Here is a 24,693-nt window from a genome sequence, read left to right on the forward strand (position 1 = left end):
TATGAAGTACTTAAAATTTAATTAAACTACTCTCTATCTTCTCATATAAAGACATACAAGATAACGGATGCCACTTTAATTAAAAATTCACTCATATAACGTATATTTAATTAAACGGTTAAATATATATATATATTTTATTTTTTAGTGACAATTGAAAATATTTTTTTTTTAAATATTAGACTAATTTAGTTCTTCAACTTTATAAATATATATATTTAATTATTTTAATCACATTTTTTAAATTTATTTAACTTTTCAATCATATTTTATAATAATATTTGAGTTATTTAAATAGTTTAACTCACTTTCATATAAAGAAAGACATTTAATTAAACTACTATTTATCTTATAAAAACATACAAGTAATAATTATATAAGGTATCTCAGGACACTCTAATTAAAAATTCAAACAAATAACATATATTTAATTAAACGGTTAAATATATGTTTAGTCTTTTAATTTTAGAAAAAATTAAAAGTAATTTCTTTTCAAAATCTTTTACTAATTTAGTATTTAATCCTCAAACTTTAAAAATGTATGCATTTATCATTTTAACCATTTTTAAGTTTATTTGATATTTCAAACACATTTTATAATAATATTTAAGTTATTTATATGATTTAAGTCATATTCGTTTCGATATTAGCTGAGAAACACGTTTAGAATGTGAAATACATTTAACAAAATTTGGTTAAAAAGACTAAATTCATCTAATTTTTATCGATATAAGATTGAATTCGTTTAAAGTTTAGGAAAAAAATTAATTTCAATTTTCAATTAAAGTTAAGAGATCAAAACATATTTAATTCTTAATTAAAAAATATAAAATTTATCATTATTTTACAAATTAAAGAAGTCAATAAATTATTATCTTTAACAATTCTTATCTTAAACGGTAAAGTTTGAAATTAAATAGACGCACATAAAATTTACAAATTCATACTTGTAAGACTAAAACATGGATTTAATTTAAGGTAAAATGTAAATAAAAAATAAAATATATAAATTTAAATTTGAGGATTAAAGACTCCATTAACCAAAAACAGAGAACGCACAGTGAAGCTAAGCAATAGAGGCAAGCGCCGGTGTGTTCGTTTTCCTCCATACACTCTCACCACATTAACTTCACAACCCTTTTCATCTTTCTCATATGGCCACCGCCCAACCACTCCAGAATGGTTCCGCCGGCAACCTACTCTCGCCGGACAATGTCTCCGCCACACAGCCACCGGCCGAGGCGGAGGCGGACACCACTGCGGCGGCGCCTCCTCCGGAAAGGAGGTGGCTGGGGTGGCCTGGAGACTGCGTGTTTCGTCTCATCGTGCCAGTGGGGAAAGTTGGGAGCATCATAGGGCGCAAGGGAGAACTGATAAAGAAGATGTGTGAAGAGACACGATCTCGCATTCGCGTTCTCGACGCTCCTATCGGCACTCCTGATCGAATTGTAAGTCTCAATTGTACCTAATCGCTCCCTCTGTCTAGGTTTTTTTTTTTTTTTTTTCGAAATTTCAAGTTTTATGCTTTTATTCCAACTCTTTCTAGCACCACGAAAGTGATTGATACCCTAGAAGTAGTCGCTTTTGTTTAGTGCTTTCTTCACTGCTTCTTCTGTTCCCTTTCCTTTAATTTCCATGCTAATGTACCACCAAGCGCGTGATTGTTCTTGCTCAATCAGTTGTTTCGAGTTCGGATTATTGTAATTGCATTACATACTACCCCAAACTCGAGGTTCCATCCGGTGAATGACTCTACAGTCTTTGTGGCAAAAATTCTATGATTACGCCCTTCCATTTCTCTTGTTTAGGAAGCTATGGTGTTAAAATATGTAGTTGATTTTTTATTCTGTCAATTTTATATTTATTTCAATTCAATACAATAGAAATCAAAATTCGAATTTTAGGGTTTAATTAGCATCGTTTTCAAGTTTAATTGTTATAAAGTTCAATAATTTTCAATTACATGACTATCCGTAGTTGGATGATGATGAACCGATTCCAACTACATTCAGTGACATATAGATATAATTGTATCAATTTTTTGTTTGGTCTATTTGTTCTTTTTCGTTGCGTTTTTCACGTTCTGCTTTATTTATACCTTCCTCACATTAAGTGTATATTTTGGGTTTTATGTTCGCTTTCGTTGTTCAACTTCAATTTTATCATAACTTCATTACTATGTGTATGTGTCTCTCTCTCCATGTCAAAGTGTTGCTTTTTATTCTTGTTCATGTGGATTATCAGTGTGACTCCTGTATAGAATCTTCAAGCGTATGTGCCTAGAATGTATTTAGTTTCCTATAGAAAGTGAACGGAAAATAACTCTATGGTTCAGTTGCTTTATGTTGTTGTTCAAACGAGAAATGTATGCGTGCACATATACTCTTTTGTATGTCTTCCTTTATGATGGGCTCTATATATTTGCGTATTAGTTTCTGTTTTACACTTAAGTTGGTTATTTTATATTTTTTTTATATTTCTAATAGGTACTTGTATCCGGGAGGGAAGAGACAGAGGCAGCCCTTTCCCCTGCAATGGATGCGGTGATAAGGATATTCAAGCGTGTCTTTGGATTATCTGAAATTGATGCTGAGAATAAAGAATCTGCTGCTGGTCTTGCATTTTGTTCCATCCGTTTATTGGTTGCATCGACACAGGCTATTAGTTTGATTGGAAAGCAAGGCTCATTAATAAAATCTATTCAGGAGAATACCAGTGCTTCTGTTAGAGTGCTGTCAGGAGGTATGATTCCTATTGTCTACATGGATATAATGCAAACATTTGGGTTTCTTCTGCATGTAAATCCTTTAATGCACACAGACACATATTATGGGGGTATTAGTGTAGAAAAGCATTGATGTTTAAGGCTGTCCATAATTGTAGATGACAATTTAATTTCTATGTCGGATGCTTTCTTTTTATGATTGTTGTGTCAGAGATATTGTATGCTACCACTACTTTTATATGGTTAGAGAATGATTTTACCAATGTTTCTTAGCTAAGCAATTGCAGTTAATGTTTGCTGCTTTCATTTGTTTATTTGAGTTATGTTGACATTTTCATCTTGCATGGAGTGACAGTTTTCCTTCAAGGTAGATTACAAGATTTTGTGATTGTGATCATCTATTGAGAAATTTAAATGAGTAATTAATTATCTGTCTACTGATTAGTCATGAATGTGTGCCACAGCCATACTGTCAACTTCCCTAAATCGTTTTTCTTTTCAAATATTGCATATGTATGCTAAGTATTATAGGTGTATGCTAGTGAAGGTAAAGAGCGAAGTACAGTTCAAGGTAATAAAGGAGTGTTTGGAAGAGCTTATTTTAGTTTATGAAAATAGCTGGAGTCCCATAAGCTCTTTAAACTTATTTCACTTAGCTTTTTGGTGTAGCTTATCAAAATAAGTTCTCTTTGGATCATTCTTGCCCCATCCTCAACGTATTCCATCTTAACATTTCTCATTTATGCAACTCTCACCTTTTTTCTGTCCTCTTATCGACCAACATTCCGAACTCTATTGTATTATTGGATGTATAGCAGTAAATAAAACTTGTCTTTGAGTTTGGAAGGTATTTTCTCATCACAAATAACCTTTAATGTCTTTTTCCATTTTGGCCACTCCGCTTGTATTGTATGTGTGATTTTCTCATTATTTTGTAATGTGGACTCTAGATATTTAAACTTAGAAACTTGTGGTATGACCTCTTGACTCTCTTTTTTTTCTTAGTAGTATTTCTCTTTTCTCTTGTTAAAATTGCCATGCATATGTTGTCTTCAACTTAAGTGACCGTTGGTTTCTGTTTGTTTCCAAAGCTCAAGTTTAAAGTTAACTTCGCTTGGTTCCTTGATCAAAATTATATCATTCACAAAAAAACATACAATTAGGGAAAATCTTGTGTTCTGAGTAAGTACGTTCAAAATTAGGTTAAAGTTAAACAAGGACCTAAGGTTGAGGCTTGATGTAAACTTATCTAGTTATTCCAACAGGGAAGTCCCTAGTCTCGTCTCTTGGAGTTTTGGCACTAGTAATTACCACATGTCTTGTATAGCCACAATATAAGCTACGAAAAAAAAAAACATTTTTTAACATCTTTCACAAGTCAATAGTCTTCTTTACGCACCTGCTCATAAGTTTCTTCAAGTTAATAAAAATCATATATGTCTCTTTTTTTCTTCAGTATCTTTACATCATCAACCCATGTAAATGATAAATTACTATTGTTACAGAGCCAATCACAGCATAAAACCAAATTAATTCTCTTCAATCCCCGGTTTTATTCTTCCTCTTGGATTTCTAGTCCTCCATACTAAAAGAAAATATTTGTCCATATTTGAAAAGCTTACAAAAATAATTCTATTTTCACTCCTTGATTTTTTATTTATGACCAGAACTTTCCCTTCATCCATGATGTATCTTGATCCAAATCTTTTTGTTTTTCTTTCTCTATATTAGCAAGCTTATATATCTTACTCTCCATTCTCTATGTTGAGATCTTTGTAACACACATCTAACGTTTTAAATCGCAATATTCCTTTAAATGCAATATTACTGTTCCCAGATTATAATAAGACGTCTTCCAGACTATTCATTTCTTAAATTCCATATTTATTGTTAAATCTAGATGTAATAAAATAACAATCTGAATGCATGCAAGGATTTAAACTACAGTATATTGTTTTAATGGCAAATCATTTTCATGAAGATGAGGTGCAATTTTATGCTACTGCGGATGAGAGGATTGTGGAAATTCAGGGAGAAACCTTGAAGGTCCTTAAAGCTCTGGAAGCAGTAGTTGGCCATCTGAGGAAATTTTTGGTTGATCACAGCGTTCTTCCCCTATTTGAGAGAAATGTAAGAAAGTTTCCATATAGGATATGCACTGAGATCGTGCAGCTTTGCTATGTCTTCAGTTTTTTTAGTTTTGTGATATGTTTTGCCTTTTCTATTTTGGATGTTATTTCACCCTTTTCGAAATCTCTACTCATGATGCCTTTTTTGGTAGTATTTTCTTTTACTATGTGTTGGAGTCAAGAAATAAAATACTGAATTCTGACTTAAGATAGAAATAACCTAGTTTTAAGGCAAAATTTGTGAACAAAAACAGGGATTTCCCCTAATACACATGGTGCTTCACTATATCAGGAACTTTCTCCTTTGAAGCACAGGGATAGCTGTTTGACACCCTTTAGTTGCCTTTTACAAGTTTGGAAGAAAACGTATAATATATCACAATAACTGTCCGATTATAATCTATAGATTCCTAAATTGAATTTAACATAAAATAAGTACCCAATAATACTTTCCTAATATAGAATTATAAAAATAACCACCAATTGTGATATTTGAACGAAGGGAACAAAGAACAAAGGTACTCTTAGAATTTGTGCCAAGAGACTTAGTCAACCCCACAAATTTGGCTTGTGAGGTAAGTACAAAACTTTGTGAGCTATATTTCTAGCTAATGTTAGAATAAGCATAGCCCCTCGAGACTATGATTAAGGCAACTTCATAAGAAGCTGCAGTTAAGGAAAACCAAGAGTTACAACTTCAATTAAAGTGACTTTCCAAAACACACCTTCACTCCTAGGTGTATGGGCTTGGACTGTGACAACGCAAATGGTTAAAAAATGAATCTAAGGTAGATGTCAATACCATCTTGAAATTTGGGTTAAGGGCTAACTCCAAAATTGCCTTGTAAGGCGAGGGCAGCACAGCAGTATAATCTCTATTTAAATCATATATCTAGTTGATGTACATTTAAGCACACCCTCTTGACATTGCAGGTCCCCGAAGAGACCATAATTAAGGTGACTTTCAATTGGAAACATATATATCATGGAGGGTTACGTCAAATCATTAGCTATATCATTATTTGGGTTACAATGTTTTTTGTTTATAAAAAATATTAAATGGAATCAAATGTTATTACTAACATTGTGAGAACCTACAAGGGTACACGTACAAATGAAATTAATTGGAAGAAGATTAATTTTTAGTCATGTACCTTGTTGTGGCAATTTGTGGAACCCAACATATTGGGAACCTTTAAAACTTGTTGCTCCCTTTGGAAGAAGGCTCAAAGCATCTATGTTAATGCTGCCAACAAATTAGCCTCTCAAACACGCAAACAAACGAACCAATTATGGTTTCTCAAGCTGCAATGAAAGAATTACGGATGTTTCTAGATGATGACTCTTTAGAAGGAATAAAGAAAAAAACTCGACAAGTTGTATGTTATGTTGATTCAACAAACCTTGACTCAGATTTAATCAATGCCCATGACCAACTCTTAATTGGTCATGAAGTTCCCTCAGAGGACAACTTGACTGCTGATCGTCTTTGTGTTCACAACAAGTAAAATTTAGAAGTTGGAAATGTTGAAGCTTATGTGATGGTGTCTATTAGGAATAGGTGGTTGTTGAGTTAGAGGAAATAGAAGTCGTTGTCCTCAATGTTCCTATTGCAAGAGGGTGAGTTATACTCAAGAAAATTGCTACTGTCTTCATGGCCTTTCAGAAAGGCAACATGGACTGAGAATTTTTAAATAAAGGTCCTTCAAGGTGATTATGAAGAGTACATGCAATGGAAAGCCTCAAATAAAGACTAATCATCCTCTACAAGTATTGTTTCAACAACTTGTGTTTCTCAATCAATTGCTAATACAATTCTGTGGATTCTTGAGTGATGTGCTTTTGATCACATACCTTGTAATGCTTTCTTATTTTCTTTCATGTCACCACTAATTTCCTCACCGTATTACTTCAGCAGATCTCTTCAAAAACGCTTCCAGAGGAACTGGTCAAGTTTCTCTTTCTCCTTCAATGAATCTAAATTTTGTTTTATTTATCCCTAATTGTCCGTCGGATCTCATCTCTTTAGATTGACCAAGTCCTTAAATTTAGCCACGTGATATTGAAATTGAGATTGAGACTAAGTGAAGCAGATTTTTTCGTATTCTCTATTGTCACACTTTTGGTAAATGCTTTTATCTAACTGTATGTGTTAAAGTATTTATTATTACAAGAAATGATATTGCTAGAATTTCTTAACTAAAACTCTTGTTTTGTTACTTTCAAATCAAAGATTTTGGTTGTTTAAAACACTTTATTGGTATTGAGGTGGTGCAATCTAGGAAGGCATTGTGATATCACAAAGAAAATATGCTTTGACATTATGAAGGAAACATGACTGAGTACAAATGAAAGTTAATGGCTGATCAAGGTGAACCATTTTCAGATCCTGGGAGATATAGGCCACATTAACTACAAATACAAGTTTCCCCTAATTGTATCCTCCTTCAAGCAAGGAATAACATCCTGAGGCATATTGCCTTTTACCAGTCTGTAAGACAGTAACACAACTTACTTATCACTACAACTTTCACATCATATTAGTTTCCTATAACTGCCTAATCTGAAATTGATATAAAAGTTCTCTAGTAACTTCCTAACGCAGAATTAGAACTTCCAGAATCAGACTTTGTTATTTATGATGTATAATTTCTGTGTTGAGCCGCCACCTGTATTTTTGTTAATGTGGTGACAGCTCACCAAAAAAAAAAAATATTATTTTCTGATTTTGTTTATATACTTATACTATTGTCCTTGATTTTTGTGTTGTTAAGTTCAATGCACCAATCTCGCAAGACCGTCAAGCAGAGACCTGGTCTGACAAGTCATTGTTGAATAGTACTTCACGTACCAGTGTATTTCCCGATATGCCTCTTCCATCAAAAAGGGATTCTATCTTAGCTGAGCGTGAAAGTCAATTGGACTCATTGCTCCCTTCTTCCACCATGTCTCTCTATGGGCAGGATTCTTCACTTTCTGGTGTTCGTTCGGCTCTAGGCCGTGTTGGTGCTCCTATTGTTACTACGGTTAGTTATATTCCCCTCACATGTTTTCTGTTGATTTCCTTGCATGAAATTTACTTGGGAAAGAGACTGCTATATGTGATTGCCTCTATTTCGTTAAGTTTTACTACTTGTTCCAAAATAATCTATTTGTTTTTTCTACCTATTGCGAAAAGACTTATGTGTATGTGTGCATCTGTTTTGTCAAATTTTACTACTTATTACAAAATAATATATCTATATCTATATCTATATCTATGTACATGCATATGTGTGTATGCGTATTGTGAAGTGTTACTCCTTGTTACAAAAGAATATACATCTGTGACTGTTCATCCGATGATGATCTGGCTCTATGGTTGGTTATGATGTGGGTGTTTAAAATTTGTTATAGCATATAATTTCTATTGACTTCTGTAGTAAGCTAAAAGCAAATATGTGTGCTCATTCTTCAGTGTATATATTTTGTTTATTTATCTGTTCTGTTGTTTTGTTAGTAATGATGTCCGTTTTTTAGGTAATACAAACAATGCAAATACCACTATCCTATGCAGAAGACATCATAGGTATTCACGGGACTAATATTGATTACATTCGTCGCACCAGTGGCGCTGTATTGACTGTGCAAGAGAGCAGGGTGCCTGATGAAATCATTGTAGAAATAAAAGGCACCTCATCTGAGGTTCAAACAGCGCAACAGTTAATTCAGGTAGGCGATTTCAGAGGGCCTTTTCTCGCAAAGAAGGAAGTTATATATTTCTGTTTCTGTTACCTCCTGTATGATTATCATATTTACATAAGCATATCTGCAAGCTTTCCTCTTGTTCATCTTCTTGACTGAAGTTTTATTCATCGTAGAGAAATAGGAAATGAAAGATGATTACAATTGTTCTCGTAGTTCTTTATGAATATGCAAGAGTAGAGGTCTCATGCAAGCATTTTAAGGACATTTTAAGGACATCTTGCAGTGTCACTGGAAGTTAATAGTTAATTTTCACAGGACAAAATTAAGCACAAGTGTGAAAATTTCATATTATATTTTCTCGATTGTTACTAGATTATATAGTTTTAAAGTACTTACCATCAGGGTATAATGTGTATCAGAGTAGTTGATTACTTTAGGTTTTGCTCACAGAAATTCTTTCCCCTCTGCATTGCAGGATTTTATAAGCACTCACAAAGAACCTCTCACTATCAATTATGGGAGGTTAGATGCAGGTTCAAGGTCTTCGTACTCTCAATTGGGCACTGCATCACGCCTCCCATCTTCGTTGTCATCACAACCATACACAGGTTATGGATCTTCTGGTTTAGGAGACTACAGTACTTTCAGGCTTTAAATTGATTTATATGCAAGGCTACTCCATTAGGCCAGTTTGTTTCTGATTGGAGGGGAGTAACGCTTGCATATATCATGAAACCTCAGAAGAGCTTGTTTTTATGTATTTCATTCATACCATCTTGTATCGTGGTTAATTTTAGAGGTGGCCCAGTAGATGAGAATTTTTACAGAAAATGTAATGAAATGTCATTTAGCCATTTTGACTATTTTGTTTTTGTTAAGTGCGCATGTGGAGCAGCTGCAATATCAAATATCCTTATACTATTTCCTAACTATGTCAAACGTGTACGGTCACATTAGTTAATTAAGTAACTAATTTTGTTAATTATTTTAAATTTATGTTTATCTGAAGCAATGATATTTGTTTTTATCTCTTTCTATTAGCATGCTATTATTAAGATGGAGTTAACCAGAGGATGAGAGTTTTTTTTAAATGAGATTCATAAAAATATTTTAACACTGTTTTTGTCAACTTAAAGCCATATCTAACTTTTCTTTAATCATATGTTTATTTTATGAAAACCTATTGATAATAGGTTTGTCGAGATAAAACATCATTTGAGTACTTTTATCGTATGTTAAATTGCAAAATTTTTTATAAGTTTCAAATAAATAATTCAAAATTCTCTTCTGTATTTTGCTTGTTTTTTGTATTAAATAATATTCATATAATGTGAATGGACAACATTACCAATGTGTTGGTCTCAATTTAGCAATTTATTAGTTCTTGAGGTTTGTGCAACATATGGACATTTGAGGTTTGTGCGATCTCACACAACCTGATTCTTTCCGCACCTCCATAACTTCTTCCTACACCCCTGTATATTTGAAAATTCATATTATATTATATCCTGTAGTCATCATTTTGATTGTGTTCCGAAAAGACAAATTAAAGGCAGAGATGTCACTATAAAAAAAAAAGAGTAAGAGATAAATATGTATTTACGAATGACAGAAATGCATAAAAAATAGAAAAGAATATATATGCTATTTAATATTTATTGAAGCCAGTTAATTGGAATTTACCTTTTGGAAAAAAAAACAAATTTTCATTTTATTTATTTTTGGCTGAATATTAAAAATAACTAACTAAAACAAACAAGTAAAAACAAACAAACAACGTAAAAAATAAACAAACAACATAAAAACAAACATGCGTATTCAGCAAGTCGCGCTTAATCTGGTTAGATATATGTGTTTCACTTTCAGTCTTATAACTTCAAAAAATATTTAACTCAACACAAATATAGATCATTTACAGGGCTTTGGCGGTTAGTGTAAACCTCACTTATTTGCTTCCTCAAAGTTCAAAATTCAAATGGCGACGGAGCAAACCAAATTCAGCGTGTTGTGCAGCCTCTTCACGTGGACGCAGCGGAGCAAGTCGGCGGCGAAGAAGCGCTCCAAGTTCCGCAAGTTCCTCGACGTCTTCTGCATTGACCGCAACTTCTTCCCTGCCATTCGCCTCATTCTCCCCAACCTCGATCGCGAGCGTGGCTCCTACGGCCTCAAGGAGTCCGTTCTCGCCACCTCTCTCATCGACGCCCTCGGCATCTCCCGTGACTCCCCCGATGCCCTCCGACTCATCAACTGGCGTAAGGGTGGCGCCGCCACCGGCGCTACAGCCGGAAATTTCGCCCTCGTCGCCGCCGAGGTCAGTGCACGGCGCCGTTTTGTCTGTTTTAGGGTTCTGTAATGCTGCGGTCAGTTGAGAAGTGAAATGTTGTTGGTTTTGACCCAGGTGCTTCACAGCAGGCAAGGGACCGCTTCGGGAGGGTTGACGATAAAGGAGTTGAATGAGTTGCTTGACCGGTTGGCTTCCGGTGAAAACAGGTGTGATTTGTTGTTGTTGTTGTTTACATTGAAGTTTCGCATGTGATTGTCGTGTGTAGCATTCCTAGGTGCTACGCGAGGTTGCGTAAGTTCTGATAGTGGGAAATTTTGAGAAAAAAATTGAATGAACTTTGAAGTTGATGTGGCAAACTCTCCTTGTTATTAGGGGAATTGAGGTTTGTGAAAATTCTGTGGTATAGCTTAATAGTTGGCCTGGTTATCCAACAATGAGTGGCATTTGGATTGTTCTTAAACATGTCGAAAGGGCCTTGGCGTAGGAGAAAGACTAAGGTTCCTATTTGAAAAACTTATTGGGAGTTTATTCGGACTTATCTTATGACACGAGTCTTATTCGAGAAATAACTATATGTCCATGAGCTGTATTCAGCATTTTTCAATAAGCTTATGAAAGGGATTTACAACTCATGTGATAATATTTTAGTTCTATGTCATATTTGATTACAAAAAACTTATGCATATATGCTTATGTGACGAGTACTTATTTAGTAAGTGCTTGATTAAGACTCGGATTGGATTAATTTATCCATTAACACAAAAGAAAAAAATAAGAAGGTAAACTGGATTGTACTTCACTTATACGCTAAAATTAACTAATGCACTTGTTTTGTTAAATAAATATATGTATTTTATATTATTGTGTGTCGTAAAACTTGTGAAGAATCGTCTTCGTGTTCAATGCTGAAAAATAGTGGGAGTTCGTCTGAACCTTTTGAATCTTCAACAATTGTATTTACTCAAGGAAGAGGAGGTTGTTGAATCCATAGTGGTAGAAGTGGTTGCCCTTAGTGTTCACACTGTAAAAGGATGAGCATATTAAAAAAACGTTATTCTTTGCACGACTTTTGTGACCAGGCAACACTTATTTAAATCTAAGAGTTCTCAAGCAAAATTTTCTGATGAGGAGTATCCTAAATATCTTTGGCTAAAATCTAGCAGCCAAGCCCAATCATATTTGGTGCCATGTCTTTCAATGACCTTATCTCAATCAATAGAGATACATGTCTTTCTTCATCAATCTCCCATGTGACAAATTCTCCTCATTATGAAATCACTGCTTGACCCATTGTTCTTAGGAAATATATTCAATCTACTCAAAATCCTTCTCCTATGTATAATTTTTTGGGTTATCATCTTTGATCACCTTCATGCTTTTTTTGTTTCTTTTATCTATTCTTACTATTCCCAAATATGTTCAAGTAAGCACTCAATCACACTAAATAGCGACAATCCAGATTGTTAAAATGCAGAGTCTCCAACATAATGGTAAATGAGAGTTGGTTCCCCTTCCACTTGTGTGGAAGGTGGTTGATTGCAAAGGGTATATGCTATTGAATTTTATCTTAATGGTGAGGTTGACCTATTTACAGCTTTATTACTAGCAAAAGGCTACGCTTAGATATATGGTATTGATTACAGGGATACTTTTCTCTTGTGGTCAAGAATACTATTGTTCATGTCTTCCTTGCCATGATTGTAATTTGTCATTGGCCTCTTTATCAGCTAGACATTAAAAATGTGTTACATCATGTTGAGTTTGAGTTAGGTTTAATATATGGTCAATAATATATAAGTGAGGTGTACATTTCAGTTTAACAAGACGATTTTATGAGGTTGAATTGGACTTAAAATTCACCTTCTAAGATCAACAATGGAGTATGTGTATTCTAATTGGGATTATTAAGATAAGAAAAGTCAACTTATGAGATAAAGGAGATTAATTGTTAGTAGAGAGAATGTGTCATACTTAGACGAGGGGCCTATTATTTAGGAGGACTCTTACTCTTATTGTTACCCATCACTAATCAGTAATTTCTTTTTGTGAGTAAATAAATATTAATAATTAATTAGTGAAACCTTTGGAGGCTTCAAGCGAAGAGCTTTACAGTCTTATGCTTGGGCCACCCATGCCTCCTTGGCCAACCATTAAAAAATGAAAATACCATTATAAAATGATGGAGCTAAGAAAAATCTACTCTGTCTCCTAGAGAAAGGGGTGAATGGTAGAAAAAGGCACACAATAATTGATTAATTTGCTAACGGCTTTGGTTACTGTGCTCTTGGTCTCTTTAGATGTCAGAATTTGAGTTACGAAGTCAATGCTATTTGCTGATTCCGAAGGAGTATATGTGTTTGTACCAGATTCTGAGGGAGTATATGTAAGGTTCTTAATGGCCTATTGTTGGGATTGAGTAATATTGTTTACACTTTTAGGAACTTCTCTGTCTTGTAAACCTTTTATATTGTTGGCGTACAAAACATGAAAAATACTTTGTTGTAGATTGAACCAGAAGACCTTATCTTCCTACATACTTATCTAATACGTTGCTATTATGTTTTACATTTTTTACATAGAACTGGTGATGCTAGATTATTCTAATGTTCTTAACATTTGGGTCCAGCATTCCCTATCCTCTCTTTTGTTAGCATGATTCTTAATGGCGCCATCATTTCTACAGGGCTGAGAAAATTTTGGTTCTTTCTACCCTTATCCAAAAGACAAATGCACAGGAAATGAAGTGGATTATCATGATAATCCTGAAAGGTGTTTTTCATTTATACCAGTAAACAAATTTATTTAATATCTTAAAATTTGCTTTGAGCCTGTAACTAAATTTTGTTGCAGATCTAAAGCTGGGAATTAGTGAAAAAAGCATTTTTCATGAGTTCCATCCTGATGCAGAAGACTTGTTTAACGTTACCTGTGACTTAAAATTAGTATGTGAAAAGCTAAGGGATCGGAATCAGCGGCATAAGCGGCAGGTTAGTTGTGATTTAGAAAAATAGTTTGAAATCTGTATAGCCTTGAATGATGGTAATTAGTCACTTCGTTATTTTTTGAACTTGGGGCCTAAATGTGCCTTGCGACCTGACCTCTATCAATTTCAACTATTAACTAGCATATATTTTCGCTCTCTCCAAGGCCCATGAGTAACATGCACATGAAACAAGCTTGTTGCATGACATAAACAAGCTTTAGCTTGAGGGTGTGGTTTGATACGAGAATTATTTGGTCTATTTTATACTTAGAATAGGAAATAGTGTATGTATTTGTTGTAAATAGGTGTCAGTCCCTTTTCCCTAAAGTATGGGATTTGGTTTTGTAATATTTTCAATATAAATTCATGAGGCTGGGAGAATTTGTTGAGTCATTTCTAATTAGAGAAGTTCTGAAGTATTTCATTCTAAAATAAAGATTGAAATATACATGAAAATTCCTATCTGCTTATTGCTTGTTAATATGCTTTATATAATCATTCTTAGATCTTCTTTTCTTCTGTAGGATATTGAAGTTGGGAAAGCTGTGCGCCCCCAATTAGCTAAGAGAGTTGCTAATGCAACTGAAGCATGGAAGAAGGTTTGCTTTGCTAACCCTTTTTATCAGTCACTTATGTTTTTACGCGCCCCCAATTAGCTAAGAGAGTTGCTAATGCAACTGAAGCATGGAAGAAGGTTTGCTTTGCTAACCCTTTTTATCAGTCACTTATGTTTTTACCAAATTACTTGTCATTCTTATCCCTTTCCATGACTACATGACATGGAGACTATATTACAGTGTTTTGGATCTCATAAACAACTAAGGAGTTGTGAAATTCACCTTTAAAAGCTAGTTGTTGAGGGGGAGAACTAAACACTTAAAAACCCTAATCGTTCCATACTACTTGATGTGAGACTTGAACACACCATAACACCCAAATTTCTGTGGCCGCAATGTCCCTTAGACTCTATGTCTCAGTGGCTCACATTGTAGAACAATTCATGCATAGTGAATTTATTAGTTTGGTACTTATTACTCTTCATTTTTGTACTCTGTTTTTATTTAGCTTCATGGGAAGGAAGTGGTTGTTGAATGCAAATTTGATGGCGACCGAATTCAAATTCATAAAAATGGAACTGAGATACATTTTTTCTCAAGGCAGGTGCATAAATGTGCTTTGCATTCAATGTATTTTATATTTTTATTATTTTTTATACTTCACCCTGTGTACTGTCACCGTTTCACCTCAGGGAATTCTTGTTTTCATCCAACCTTCCCTGTATGTATGCTATTTCTGACCTTGAAACCAGATGATTGCTCGATGAAATGTTTTATTTATCCAATAATTTTATATTGCTGAAAAAGCTTAATGTAACACAGTATGAGTTTCTCTTTTTTTCTTGTGTTTTCCATTTGCTGTGGCATTTCCGAAAATCTTATAATTATGGGATTTATTTCTTGTTGATTATTTTTATCAAGATAGATATTTACTATGACAAGTTCTGATACAATGCAGTTGTTATTTACTTTGTTATCTTTGCAGGAACTTTATTGATCATTCTGAATATGCACATGCAATGTCAGAAATCATAATGCAAAATATTCTTGTAGATAGGTGTATCCTTGATGGTGAAATGTTGGTGTGGGACACATCCTTAAAACGCTTTGCTGAGTTTGGCTCAAATCAGGAAATAGGCATGTACTTTAATATAGCTTGATCACCACCACAAACCTTTGTTTGTTTCAAAAGAAATTGAAAAGTGAGAGAGAATAAGTGATTTTATGCTGTTTGGTTGAGACATTAGAGATGATAGAAAATAAAATTTGGGACCCATCTCAACAAAAGAAAAATCTCTTCCATGATGGGAAGAAAATGAAGAAAGAGGCATAAAAATTGTGTGGCCCTCCTAAAATTACAATTATAGCCTTCAATCTTTTTCCAATCTCTTAAAAATCTTTATATATCCAGGGCAATTATGTCTTTATAAAGAAAACTTATTTTCTTTCTCCACTCTATTATCCAACCTAATCAATGGAGAGAAAACTCAACTTCTCTCTCTTGAATCTAAACACCTTAAAAATATATTCATTTTCTTCTCATTTTTCCTGTGCTTGTACTTTTTTCTACCCTACTTCTTTCTTTTCTATTTCTCTCTTTGTCCAAACAAAGCATAAATCGTTAATTTTATGTAACACTACCATTTAATGTTTTTCTGTTATTGGCAGCCAAGGCAGCAAGAGATGGACTTGATAGTGACAGACAGGTTATCTATTTTGTATTTTTTTTTTTAATGAGAAACTATCAAGTTCAATTTTAATCTTTTCATGATCTTTTCTTGATGCAGTTATGCTGTATCCTTGTATCTTAATCTTTCAACCATTAATTCCTCTCACGAAATTGATATGGTTTTGGTTTCAATGGAAGAATGCATATCCATAGGTGATGAATATTTTATAATGCAATAAAAAAATTATATATGATGTGCCTTGACTTGAGGTGGCTAGATGTTGCGTTTGATATCCTTTATTTCGGAGATACTAGTGTGATTCACCAATCTTTGAAGGAAAGACATGAGATATTATGTAAAGTTGTTAGGCCAATGAAGGGACGATTGGAAATTTTGGTACCTAATGCTGGTATCAACAGTCATCTTACTTCAGGTAAGATTGTTCTCACAAACAATTTGTCTTGTCTTGTGTGCTTTTGGGGAATTTCCCTACAGCCTTTCACTTCAATCCAATTATCACGATGGCATCAACATTTCTAGTGGCAATTCACATGTCTTTGATACTATTTTTTATTTTCAATATCCTCATTTATTAATTTTCACCTGATTTATTTATTGAATCAATGAGTTACGACATCATGTATGATATAATATATGTGGTATTTGTGCTGTTATACAGGTGAACCTTGTTGGTCATTTATTGCTCATAATGTTGATGAAGTTGAGAGGTTTTTCAAGGAAACCATTGAAAATAGGTTAGTGAAAAACTTGATTTATTGTTGTTAATTTTTTCGAACAAGCTATATGGCGATATTTGAAGCAGTAATCTAAATTTAGGTATTTTCTCTTGGGTACGAATTAAATTTTTATGATCTATTAAGTATTCAAATTTTTTAAACTAAGTCCCTACTATTTAATATCTTGCTTCGTTGTCTTTCTTGTTTCCATGTATTGAGAAATAGGTTTTGTGGTTAATATAAAATGATAGGTGAATTTTGTTGCTTTAAAACATGTTGGATAACAAGATTGTCTTGTTTTCCGATAACTTACATGTCATCACCTATAGCGACCAAGGGAGTGTTGCTATCACCATTATTGATGTAGGTGACGGCCATAGTCTCTTGTTATCTATTAGATATTGTTTGATATTATCCAACATGTTTTAATGAAAGTAATAGATGTTATTTGTTGTTTTACATCAATTGTAATATCGTTTTATATTAACTATAAAACTTCACATTTCTTAACACGTGGACAATGCATGATGACAAGACAAGATAGTAGTCACGTCACATGACTAATGGAAAAATCAAATGAATAAGGACTCAATTGAAAAATATAAGAATTTTGAGTACCCAATAAACCAAAAAACTTTAATAAAGACTCACTTGAAAATACTCAAGTTCATGAAAGACTTAAAACTTAATTAAACCTTTGTAGAATTACATTGTTTCAATGGCTGTGATCCTCTAATCTTGTTCCACTTTACATTACCGTACCATTAGGTCTTACTGTATCATGCACACTAACACTTTTTTTTTTCTTTCTTTAGAGATGAGGGAATTGTTTTAAAGGACCGCAGCTCTAAATGGGAACCTAGTGATCGTAGTGGGAAGTGGTTAAAATTGAAGCCTGAATACATTCAAGCTGGCTCTGATTTGGATGTACTTATCATAGGTATTTGATTTGGGTTCTTAAATTTGTACATTCTAAAGTATAGTGTATAACATGGTTGTTTTTACTTTGTTGCTTTTGCTATTTCTAGGTGGCTACTATGGTTCTGGACGACGTGGAGGACAGGTTTGGTTATTTTTCCACCGTATTGGGCCTATGTTTAACAATTTATTTCATTGTTCTTCAAATTAGCTTGTAACAGCATTCTTATTTTCTTTCCAGGTTGCTCAATTCTTGGTTGGCCTTGCAGAACGTCCATCTCCAAATGCACAACCTAAGCGGTATACGTGTTTGGGACTTTTTATGATTTTGGTTCTTATAAATATGTGAAGTTATGACTTTTGTCACATTTCATTTAGAAGTGAAAATATTTAGTCCCATGTTGCAACTCTTAGTTTCTTCCTCCTCCTTTTGCCCCCATCCAACTAAATAGCACATAACCTAAAAAATGTGGACAACCATCATTCTGGCAACACAGACCCACCATTGCTCCACCTCCAACAACCACCATCATTATTGCCTACTTCACTTTTTCAATTTTCCCTTGTGCCAACTCTCTTATGCTAATCCTTCCTTCTCTATTGCTCTTGTTTCCATTCTCAAAACCTGGTAGGGATGCATGAACTTAATAGTGTAATTGCAGTCCATTCATTGTATGTTCATCTTCATTGTGATGTTGAGCTTCATGATAGTTGAATCAGGATACAAAACATGAATGGGATGACCCATCTTCCAAATCGAAAATCAAATTTGTATCGTTAAGATTCATAATCAATAGACAAGTGCACTTTTTATTAGCTTGTTTAACTTCTATACATTACTGTGTGTACAGAGATCCATTAAGAGGTTCTTATTTATATTGCAGGTTTATATCCTTTTGCAGAGTTGGCACTGGACTCTCTGATGAGGAGCTTGACGTTGTAGTAACCAAACTAAAACCGTACTTCAGGTAAGTTATATTTTCAGGTTAATTTCTTTAATGCCGTAATAACTCATGTTGTTTTTCCTTGTGTATTTAAATTATTTGCATGTTTGATGATGAAGCTAAAAAGTTAAATGTTATACTATAGTGTATCAAATATCTTCAACTTCTCTGCCTCTTTCTGTCAGAAAGTATGAATATCCAAAGAAGAGGCCACCAAGTTTTTATCAAGTAACTAATCATTCAAAAGAAAGACCTGATGTGTGGGTTGATAGCCCTGAGAAGTAAGTATCTCCATTCCACCTTAATTATGAACTTGTTAAGCCATATTTCACTTGTATTATATTCAATGATATCAATATTTACCCTTTTCTTAATGCAGATCAATTATTCTGTCTATTACCAGTGATATCCGAACTATAGAATCTGAGGTATGTCCTCGCAAATGCAGTGTGTCTATCTAAAAGTGGAAGGACTACAGTCTACATAGCTTTGCATGTCCTGTGAATTGCACAGTTTTAATCTGAATGATTTTATTTACAGGTATTTGCTGCACCTTACAGCCTGAGATTTCCTAGGATTGACAGGGTGAGATATGACAAAGCTTGGAACGAATGCCTTGACGTTCAATGTAAGGGATTTGCAACATGTGATTGTTGTGGTATTGATGATGGATTTGATGTTGCTGTAAGATTGACTGCTTTCCTTTTCTCCCTCTACAGCTTTTATAGAACTAGTGCATTCTAGCAATGGTACCACACAGAGGGATACAGAATATGGCAGCAAACAGGACAGTAAACCAAAAAGAACGAAATCCTCCACTAGGGGAGAAAAGAGAAACATGTCCATTGTTCCTTCTCATTTAATTCAAACTGATATTTCCAGCGTTAAGGGGGGCTCCTTAATATTTTCAAATATGATGTTCTGTATCCTGGTGAATTTTGCTCTAGCTACTAATCAGCTGTCCACTAATTGACTTCTATTTTCTATATATGTTTTGTTTTAAAATTCTTCCTTTATTGTTATTTCCTTGTGTTAAAGGTGGTGCATTGTCGTTTATGACATTGTACAACTAGCCTATTTTATTGTACGCATGTACATGAGCTGCATCCGAATTTTGCTACGTTTTCCAAATTCTCTCTTTGAGTTCCATTATTCTTATTTTCCTCTCCTCTTAATAAAATGGCCTTTTGTTGCTAGAGAATAGGGAAAACAATTCTTTCCATTACAAAGATATTATATGTTGCTTGCTTTACCCCTCCTTCCTCATAATTTTCCTGGAGGTTGACAGTGCAATATAGTTTACCTTGACATGTGTAGACTTTGCTAATGTGCCTCCATCGCATTCTCTTGAGTCCTTGCACAAAATAATTGCTGAGAGTGGGGGAACTTTTTCAATGAATTTGAACAACTCAGTCACACATTGTGTTGCCGCAGGCAGCAAGGGTTCTCTCTCTCTCTCTCTCTCTCTGTAATTGCATTTGCATGAGAAGATCAAATTTGTTGGCTGAAGTTCTAATAAAAGACAGTTGCATGTACTGTAGGCTTTAAATTTGAAGCAGCAAAGCGTCATGGTGATATTATTCATTATTCTTGGGTACTAGACTGTTATGAACAAAAAAAGCTTGTCTGCTTACAGCCTAAGTGAGTTATGACTAAATATAAACTTATTTACATCCTGTAAAAGCTTATCACGCTATATGTTGCTTTCAATGTTTCAATCGAAAGGTACTTCCTTTTCCTATCTGAACTGACAAAGAAGAAGTTCCGAGAAGAAATTGATGAGTTCTCAGATTCTTTCTACTTGGACCTAGATCTTGAAGACATCAAGCAGGTGATAGCATTTTCTCCAGCTAGTTTCTATGTGGTCAATTTTTTTACTATTAAATTCCAATGTTGAAATGTGAAGGAAATAAAACCACGATATTAATGTGAAAATAGGGGTATGATTTTCAATTAGTCAAGTTTTAGTTAATGTATTTTTCTCTTAGATTGTTGCATTCGCTTTGATAAGGCCAAGTGATAACTTTTTTTGTTTGTGTAGACCTTTGCCATTTAATGGGTTGTGTACATTGTAACTAATAACTGCTTGATTGATGTGTGTCATGTGATGTGTTTATCTTTTTCCTTAATATTTAGCAAAGTCAAGTTAGATTGTACCTCGGTATTTTAGGTTAATTTTCGTTTATATAAACTTTTGCAGCTCTTGAGCAATATTAGTAAGTCTGAAGATGTCAGCACTGTCGATCATTACAGGAAAAAATACTGCCCAAAGGATAAGTGGTCTTTCTTTTGTGGATGTTCAATTTATTTCCACACTGCAATACCTATGTAAGATATTATGTTAAATCAAATATATTTTTTACCTTCAGCAGTTAAAATGAGATTTCAGGATTTTGATTTTAATCATTATTTTCACGTAGTGTGTTCCTTAGCTTCATTATTAAATATCTTCATATAGGAAAGGAGATTGGCATTATATATTACAAGTTGCTTTGAGGAGATTCAAGCTTGAAGTTCTCATGGGTGGTGGAAAAGTTACCTCTAATCTTACTTGTGCAACCCATTTAGTGGCCTTTCTTGTGCCAGGATGTCGAACTGAATTTGAACAAATACTGAGTAGGTAAGTGCTCTGTCTATTTTTAACTTGTTAAGTGAGCATGATCAACTACTTATGCAGTACAATTTGTTAATGACAGGATAGTTTTAGTTTCTCAGTTTCTAGTCTCTTTTCATTTTTTTTTCATGTTTTTCATATTTATTTTAGAGTGGATGTCTCATTTCTCGTTAGTTGATAACAGCTTGTAGAAGATCACATCCCCTGTGAGTTTAAACAAAGAGCTCTCAAAACAAAAGTGTGGTGCTGTGAAAAACTTGATCATAAGAAATTCATAAACAAGATTAGGTTTGAGTACCTTCTTCATTAACAAAATGCGGTAATTTGTTGGAAATGCCATATCTACTAGTGATATGGTCAATATATATATCATGGATAAGGCAACCTTCACCTCTTAAAGCTAGCTTTTGGGGTTGAGTTAGATCCAGACCTAAATTTTAAAATGATATCGTAGTTATTATAGAAATTGTTGTTAAGGGTATAGGACCATCTCTAGTCAGTTGTTATTAGACCACTCACTCATGTTTAGTCGTGCAAGGTTGAGGTTGGCTTAAGTAGTGTGTTTTAGATCTCATACTGACTGATATGATCACAACATATTATATAAGTGACAACCCTCATCTCTCGAACTAGATTTTGGCCCTGAGTTAGGTTCAAATCCAAATTTGGAAAGAACCAAAGCATAGAACGAATGAAGGTGGTGATTCTTAAAGAGTGGAGAACGTCCTTCAATACAAGGCTGCCCTGAATGTTGTGTCCTCGTCAGCACTAAAATATTTATTGGAAGAGTATAATATACCTAGGTTACTAGGTGATGGCCTAAATCAAGTGAACGTTACTTTTACTGGAGTACCCCAACTAGAAGGCACTTGAAAGGTTTTGCAGTGAGCTTGTCCTACACGGAGAATGGAGTAAGATTGTATTAAAACAGGTAAAACCAAAACATGAGGAGGAAAAGGACCAAAAACAACATGCATAAATTTGACATTCTGTGTAAAATGGTGTTGGTAAGACTTTCTTTGATAGAGGAAAAGTGCAAGAGATGCCGGAAGCCATGCGTCTTGACCACACAATAGAATCTGTTTTATAGATTTAATGCAATAAATAAATTTAGAAGATGATATCCTTATTTATAAGATACAACAGGCCTATATAATTACAAAGATCTTAATTAAACAAGGAACCATATCAAATTTAAAAGAAGCATAAATTCTAACAAATCATCCAGGATACCCTTAAAATATTGAAGATATAAAAAATAATAATATCATCAGATATTCAGATTTTCTAACATAATTTTGGCTATGCAGTTTCACTTCAGTGGAAAGAAAAATTCTCCAAAGCAAGAGGTTGTATATAGTTAATTCCCAGTGGCTGGAAGATTGTTCAGACAGTAATAAAAGATTACCAGAAGACTCTTACAGTTTGAAGCCCTGGGGAATAGAAGAGACAACTGCTGCAGATTGGTAAGTTTATGCAAAAGCAGCATTTTAGATCTGTGACTTGTGGGGGATGTCAATTTGGAACGTTTTGTGAATCCAATTGCTTTAATATTGATATAATAATGTTCCTCCGAGTGCTGTAACCTGTAACTATGGTGTTCTGCCATGTTCTTGGGGCATTTGCACTAGTGTTTTTGAGTGTGGATGGCTTGCGGGGCAGGAATGGTTAGGAATGCTGAGATTTATATTTATATTATGCTAATTCAATTAGATTACTTGCTCATTTATTTTATAACCTGGAGATTGAATTTGAGGTATGATTTGCTTTGGTATTTGTTTTATTCTCAACTAAACCTAGCTGATTACAGTTTTAATGTCATCATCACTTTGCCTTTAGATTTCCAGTTAGATAGGATTATATGTTAGATAGGATTATATTTATAGCTTCTCCTCTGCAAAGAGATTGGACAATTTTACTTCATTCTTGATTGTTTTTCTCCTAGGTAAAACCGTACTGAAGAATACCTTTTCCTACTGCTAGTTATAATTTCCCTCCCTCTTTCCGATGAAACTTTTTCTCTTTATATTGAAGGGAAAAGGAATCTGATTGCAATTTTCATACTTAATAAACCGCACATCATAAGTTGCTTCGCTCACTGAAAGGTACAAAATTTGATGATAATTTGCAAGAATAGCTTCAAATTCCTTTAGACTAAAATGTCCAAACTAAAACTGCTGCAAATTCCTTTAGACATCATTGTATTCATCTTGAAATTAAATGAAAGAGGAAAGAACAAAAAAGAAGAAAAAAATGATAAATTCACTTGAAGAGCTGCGCAATCAAAGTTGAACCAACTTATGTTCCACATTATTGTTAGACTATAAAGCACCTACATGTGCAGAAAAATCATTTCATTGTCGCTGAAAACTGCCCGTAGATTGATAAAAACTATAATTTAGTATTTGAGAAAAAACTACGTATTTCAAACATTTTCTTCCAGCTTTCTAGTATCCTCTGCTAAGAATATTAATGATGATATCCTCTGCTGTTTGAAATGGTAAATCAGGCTACAAATGCGAAATAGGTGGTATTGGCTGTGGTTAAATGTAGGAAATCGTCCTCAGTAGTTCTCTCCTATCAATATTTTCCTCAGCATTTGATGGTTTTTAGCTCTGTTTCAGTGAACAGGACTTGGCGTTAGAGGCTCATCTGTGTGGAGATAATACACAAGACCAAAATACATCTTTCTCTGACAAGGGAAATCGTCAAAGAAGTGAAAAAGTTGCATGCGAAGACAGTACGGCCTTCTTATCCCAAGAGAAGGGTATCAAAAGGAAAAGAGGAAGACCTGTTGGCAGTGGTATAAAAAATGTAAAACCAGCTGCCAAACAAACTCGAAGAGCACGACCACAAAATGTGAGAAAGCCTGCTAAAATATGTGAATATGAATCACCGGATGAAAGTGAGTCTCGTGACAAGAGACCATTTGAAAGTCTCGACTTTTATGAGAAACATTCAGAACCCCAGGAGAATGAGGAACAGAAAAATGTCGAAGTTGCTGGGACAGTGGAAAGTTCTGAACAAAATAAAGTTGACAACAAGCTTAAGGACTTGAAGGACAATGATCATGAAATAGAAATGACTGATAGGTACAATGACCACAACAATGAGGTGGTAGAGAAATTAGACTTTTCTGCTGACCCCCTTCAGGCGATGTTATTTGACATGATTCCTAGTCTTGGCACCCAAAAAGTTGAGCAACCTGTGAATCCTAGTGTTAGAGAAGAGAAGGTAGCAGAAACCTCCAATGCAGAAACAGTGCCTACAACTACAAAGAAAAATAAGGTTAGCTTCTTGGATGCTGCCAATGAGCTGCTGAAGGACTGGTAGAGCATCATCTTACAAATGTCTTACGTAAGGTTTCATTGTCTTAGTTTGTAAATTTGATATTTGGATTTTATGGTACTAATTTATGGAAGAATAGCAATGCTAATATTCCTAA

The 24,693-nt window shown here is 34.1% G+C and overlaps 2 protein-coding genes across 3 annotated transcripts; both read left to right on the forward strand.

Moving 5' to 3' along the window:
* Nucleotides 1-1,042: 1,042 nt before the first annotated feature.
* LOC114164803 (RNA-binding KH domain-containing protein PEPPER-like) lies at nucleotides 1,043-9,523 on the forward strand. The gene is made up of 6 exons (XM_028049571.1): nucleotides 1,043-1,448; nucleotides 2,487-2,742; nucleotides 4,707-4,855; nucleotides 7,629-7,880; nucleotides 8,374-8,565; nucleotides 9,017-9,523. Exons 1-6 carry the CDS (start codon nucleotides 1,155-1,157, stop codon nucleotides 9,194-9,196), a joined length of 1,323 nt encoding a protein of 440 aa, XP_027905372.1. The 5' UTR covers nucleotides 1,043-1,154; the 3' UTR covers nucleotides 9,197-9,523.
* A 911-nt stretch (nucleotides 9,524-10,434) lies between these two features.
* On the forward strand, nucleotides 10,435-24,693 carry LOC114163900 (DNA ligase 4). 2 transcript variants are annotated; one of them, XM_028048280.1, is made up of 26 exons: nucleotides 10,435-10,852; nucleotides 10,940-11,031; nucleotides 13,509-13,594; nucleotides 13,676-13,812; nucleotides 14,333-14,407; nucleotides 14,874-14,965; nucleotides 15,351-15,502; nucleotides 16,034-16,071; nucleotides 16,153-16,159; nucleotides 16,313-16,468; nucleotides 16,715-16,790; nucleotides 17,588-17,712; nucleotides 17,801-17,835; nucleotides 17,932-17,990; nucleotides 18,575-18,658; nucleotides 18,820-18,915; nucleotides 19,014-19,062; nucleotides 19,175-19,262; nucleotides 19,354-19,557; nucleotides 19,952-20,077; nucleotides 20,176-20,275; nucleotides 20,360-20,465; nucleotides 20,835-20,962; nucleotides 21,093-21,254; nucleotides 22,559-22,714; nucleotides 23,873-24,693. In XM_028048280.1, the coding sequence occupies exons 1-26, from the start codon at nucleotides 10,517-10,519 to the stop codon at nucleotides 24,579-24,581; spliced, it is 3,474 nt and encodes a 1,157-aa protein (XP_027904081.1). In that variant the 5' UTR covers nucleotides 10,435-10,516; the 3' UTR covers nucleotides 24,582-24,693. The 2 variants fall into 2 exon arrangements, with proteins under 2 accessions (XP_027904081.1, XP_027904082.1); XM_028048281.1 differs by lacking the exons at nucleotides 16,034-16,071; nucleotides 16,153-16,159 and having other exon boundaries at nucleotides 15,351-15,424.

This window comes from Vigna unguiculata, chromosome 9 (genome assembly GCF_004118075.2).
Source record: "Vigna unguiculata cultivar IT97K-499-35 chromosome 9, ASM411807v1, whole genome shotgun sequence".
Classification (NCBI taxonomy): Eukaryota; Viridiplantae; Streptophyta; class Magnoliopsida; order Fabales; family Fabaceae; genus Vigna; species Vigna unguiculata.